The 4,831-nt window shown below is 35.8% G+C and overlaps 1 protein-coding gene across 1 annotated transcript; it reads left to right on the top strand.

The window, feature by feature from the left end:
• The first annotated feature begins 467 nt into the window (after nt 1-467).
• On the top strand, nt 468-4,189 carry LOC130936072 (BTB/POZ domain-containing protein SR1IP1-like). Its single transcript, XM_057866049.1, has 5 exons — nt 468-775; nt 919-988; nt 1,113-1,733; nt 2,092-2,634; nt 2,777-4,189. The coding sequence occupies exons 1-5, from the start codon at nt 681-683 to the stop codon at nt 3,299-3,301; spliced, it is 1,854 nt and encodes a 617-aa protein (XP_057722032.1). The 5' UTR covers nt 468-680; the 3' UTR covers nt 3,302-4,189.
• Nucleotides 4,190-4,831: the final 642 nt, after the last annotated feature.

The following is a 4,831-nucleotide window of genomic DNA, read 5'->3' as shown; positions in this document are numbered from 1 at the left end:
GGGAGTGAATCTTCTTCCGTGAAAAAAAACTGGATGCTATCCAGTATTTAATCTAACCCTTCATTGCTTTCTCTTTCTTATTTAATTTTGGTCCCATTTAAAAAATTTAGAGGTAAAAAATTACACTTTATTCTCTCAAATGTTTTTTTCACTGGAGAGGATATATTTTCGGGCCATGCATGTTTATAATTGATAGCTAGGAGGTGCTTATTGGAATAATCTTTTCCTTAATTGAATTTTGAATTTTAAAAAGGTAACATAGAGGCTGAGAAGACAAACCTAACATGATTTTTTAGACTTTTCAATGGAAGAAAATGACACACTTAAAAATCGCTGTATCTAATTTATCTTACTTAATATTAAAGCTAACTCACAAGAGAATATGGTATATAAGTAATTATGTCCATAATTACTGAGTATTAGATACCAAAAGTGAAGTAAAGAATTCATTCTTTCGGACTCTTTAAAATCCCATCTCACTTCTCCCATTAGCCCTCAAGATAGAGAGAATGTAAAAAAGGTTGCAATATAAAAGCATGACTTTGATTAAGCAATAAGCATGTATGTAACTGAGATCTCTTTAATTTATTCCTACATTATTCTTTTAATTTTCTTTTATTCTCTCCATCATCAATTGTACGGTTAAGAAACTCTATTAAATCTCTCTCTTGAGTCTTGGCATGATTGATTGTGATAAAGAGAAAACCGCTGCGGGTAACTTGTTTTCCAATAAGAAGGGCCTTACTTTCAGTAACATGAGGAGGACAAGTGAATGGTATATGCTTCTGAATTCTTATTTTATTAAAACCATATAACTAATGCAACTCGTTACCTACTACTATTTTCTAAATGCTAATGCTACATTATTACTACTAGTATTTGAACTCGTTACTTGAATTAACTACTTAATTATTACAGGATTTTTTCCCATGAGCTTCCTAGTGATATCACTGTTCAAGTTGGAGAAGATTGCTTTTTGTTACACAAGGTATTGAACCAATTCACACATTGACTCTCTTGCATCATATATGAATTCTTTTGAATTTTCTTTTTCCTTCAAAAAGAATACACTTATTAAGGAAACTTGGCCACATTTTCTATCAAATTTGCAGTTTCCATTAGTCACCAAGTGTGGATACATAAGGAAACTTGTGTCACAATCAAGTGAGGTTGATGCTTCCTTCATTGAAATCAATGATGTCCCTGGTGGAGCAGACGCATTTGAACTCGCGGCGAAGTTCTGCTACGGCATAAATTTCGAAATAAGTATCGAAAACATTGCTATACTTCACTGTGTGGCAGAGTATCTTGAGATGACAGAGGATATCTCAATTGGAAACTTGGCGTCAAGGACTGAATCTTACTTGAATGAAGTAGCATTGGAGACCATTCCAGGGGCTGTAACGGTCCTGAGTGTGTCGGAAACTTTGTTTCCGGCAGCAGAGAAGGCGAAATTGGTGAGCCAGTGTGTGGATGCTATTGCATACATAGCCTGCAAGGAAAGCCAGTTTTGTTCGTCGGCTAAAAGTGATGGCGGTAGCAATGATTGGGTCATGTCTTCCTCCATGGATTCGCGCCTGCGGCCGGTGGTTGAATGGTGGGCTGAAGATCTAACGGTTCTAAGAATTGATATTTTCCAGAGAGTCTTACTTGCAATGCTGGCAAGAGGGTTCAAGCATCATGCTATTGGTCCTATTCTAATGTTGTATGCACAAAAATCTCTAAGAGGCTTGGTAAGACCCCTTGCTAATTTCAATTCGTGTACACTATACAGACATTCAAATCTGTTTGTGTGTTGTATTTTTCTCCTGATAATTGGTAAACTTTAAAAACTAAATATGATCTAAAGATATTGTTTTTCTTGTTTTTTCTTATAGTAGTTAAATATTGGTCTTAAAACTGTTGCTCGTGTAATAAGTAATATGACTCAAGATCTTGAGCATGTATAACATACTAGTTACCAATTCACAATTTATGGAGCGGAATGGTATGTATACTTTTCACATAAAATATTTTATATATGATGCACAGTGTGTGTTCCATTGACTATGATATGACATTCATTTTGTTTTTCTCTTTTATTTGGAGCAGGAGATATTTGGAAAGGGATGGAAAAAAATTGATGAACCAACGGATGAGCAGGAGAAAAGGATTGTCGTAGAGACAATAGTGAATCTCTTACCAAATGAGAAGAACGCCATGTCAGTTAGCTTTCTCGCTATGCTACTTCGAGCATCCATATATATCGGAACAACCGTTTCTTGCAGGCTTGATCTGGAGAGGAGGATGGCCCTGCAGTTAGACCAGGCCGTTTTAGATGATCTTCTTATTCCTTCTTATTCATATTCTTCCGACACGTTGTTCGACGTGGATACGGTGCAGCGGATCATGGTGAATTATCTGGAGTCTGAGATGACTGGAGATTGTTCAATTTACAATGGAGATGATGAATACTTTTTGCCTTCCCGGCCATACCTCGGCCACGTTGGGAAGTTGATGGAAGGCTACCTTGCTGAAGTAGCCTCAGACAAGAACTTGTTAGTGTCCAAGTTCATCAGTCTTGCTGAATTGATTCCTGATCAAGAAAGAACAGCTGAAGATGGAATGTATAGAGCCATTGACATCTATCTTAAGGTCCTCTATTATACTAACATATTTGTTCTATGTTTTAATTAAGTTGAAGAATCACATACAATTATTTTTTCGTGAAGTTGATAGTTGAAAGTTGCTCGATAATAATTTTGTCAAACATATTTAAGAATTTGTGATGCATCAGGCTCATCCTACTCTAAGTGAAATGGAGAGAAAGAAAATTTGCAGTTTGATGGACTGCCAGAAACTATCACGAGATGCATGCGCTCACGCCGCGCAAAACAATCGGCTTCCTGTCCAGACGGTGGTTCAAGTTCTCTACCACGAACAGCAACGCCTTCGGGAAACCAGCGAAGAATGGGATCGTTCGTCTGATTCCATTATTATTCCAACAACATCCAATGAAGCATCCAACTTGAGAAGAGAAAATGAAGAGCTTCGAGTCGAGGTTGCAAAATTGAAGATGAAACTAAAAGAGATTCAGAAATTTGCACTTGTATCAGCAAGTGGTAGTAGTTCTGCAACAAATTCTAGTGCTTCGCCTTGTTTCTCTGAGAAGCCTCCCCTTCAACGAAAGTCGTTCATGAGTTCAGTGTCAAAGAAACTTGGTCGCCTTTCGCCGTTATTTCAACGTGCAGATTATAATTATGCTGCCACAATCCCTTCCGAAACGAAAGTAGATAAGAACAGACGCCATTCCATATCTTGAAGTTATTGATTGTTATTGGACCAAGTTCTTCCTTGGTTTATTTTCCAAGTCTTGAATGCTGGTGTATACTCTTGTTTTGCTTCCTATGTTTGTGCATATGTAGACTATTCACTATACATTGCGATCAATTGTGGAAGGTGAAGTTTGTTACTGGTTAAGAATAGATTAAGGGAGAAGTATATAACGTACAAGATTCTTATAGTATTGCATCTTCACTAGACCTGAAATTTCTTTCGCTGTAAATAAATGCAACCAATTCATGCATAACCTTTTGATCACTCATTAGAAATCAGTCAAGTGTATCCTTAGATACCATGCTAGCACTCCAGATCAAGGGATTCTCTTTCACCTTTCTTCTGACTTGAGAATTTTCGCATTTGTAAATACTGATTGGGGATCAGGTATGGATGGCAGGTGCTCTACCTCAAGATACTGTGTCTATTTTCGAGGCAATTTGGTTGTTTGGTCCAATCGCAAGCAACACTCGATCAGTCGCTCCAGTGCAGAAGCTGTGTTTCATAGCATTACTGATGCCTCTATAGAAATAATTTAGTTGGAAACACTTTTATCTGAGCTTCAAATTCATGTATCTAGTGTGCCAATCATCTAGATAATGCAAGTGTAGCTAAAATTTTAGCTAATCTCATCATGCATGGCCGAACGAAGCACTTTGAACTTAATTTGCATTTTATCCGGGACAGCATAAATTGAATATTGTTCATGTTCTAGGAACATATCAGATTGCAGACATTTACACAAAGCCTTTATTTTTTGCTGTCTTTGATAGATTCAAGTGTAAACTCAAGGTCATTCACAAACCTCCCCTTTAGTTTGAGGGATAACAAGAGAGATGCAACTAACAAACCATCTCTAACCAAATTAGTTAGAATAGGTCAAGGATAGTTAGGCTTTCTAAAATTAGTTACACTCACTGCTATATATAGCAATGCCTCATTTGTGTATCAGATAACATTCACATGATAATTCTCTGTATTACTTGCATTCAAATCAATTAGATTTGAATTCAATTCTCCTCTTTTTTATATTTTGGAAAAGTATAGGTAAACAATGAAAATATTAAATAATGTGAACAATAGATATATCGGATGTTCAATTCACTAGGTGTGTAGATGGTTATCCTAATATTAAGATTTAAGTGGGTAATTTAGAGTATAGAGTGGTTTTACTTTATCGAGTCAATTTTAGAGCACATTGTTCACAAAAACCATCATCTATAGGTAGACAATAAAAATATTAAATAATGTGAACAATTGATATATCGGATGTTCAATTTACTAGTGTGCGGATGGTTATCCCAATAAATAAACAAACAAAAACATATTTATTCACCAGTGAAGGGTGCTCATACATTTCAAAATACAACTATAAAATGATAGAAATTAACCACGTTAAGTAGTGCACACATTTGAAAATAAATATTTTAACAAAAACATCTTTATTTATTCACCAATGAAGGCAACCCACATATTTCAAAATAGAATGATAAAGTGATAGAAATCAATCATGACT

The sequence above is a fragment of the Arachis stenosperma genome, chromosome 6 (genome assembly GCF_014773155.1).
Source record: "Arachis stenosperma cultivar V10309 chromosome 6, arast.V10309.gnm1.PFL2, whole genome shotgun sequence".
Classification (NCBI taxonomy): domain Eukaryota; kingdom Viridiplantae; phylum Streptophyta; class Magnoliopsida; order Fabales; family Fabaceae; genus Arachis; species Arachis stenosperma.
The sequence above is the reverse complement of the archived record's forward strand: the minus strand, read 5'-3'. Positions and strand labels throughout refer to the sequence as shown.

Excerpts from the sequence above, each read along its gene's own strand:
- LOC130936072 (XM_057866049.1), top strand. The coding sequence starts at position 681 with ATGATTGATTGTGATAAAGAGAAAACCGCTGCGGGTAACTTGTTTTCC. Across the intron at positions 989-1,112 it reads ATTGCTTTTTGTTACACAAG|TTTCCATTAGTCACCAAGTG; the intron begins GTATTGAACCAA and ends TCAAATTTGCAG. Across the intron at positions 1,734-2,091 it reads AAAAATCTCTAAGAGGCTTG|GAGATATTTGGAAAGGGATG; the intron begins GTAAGACCCCTT and ends TATTTGGAGCAG.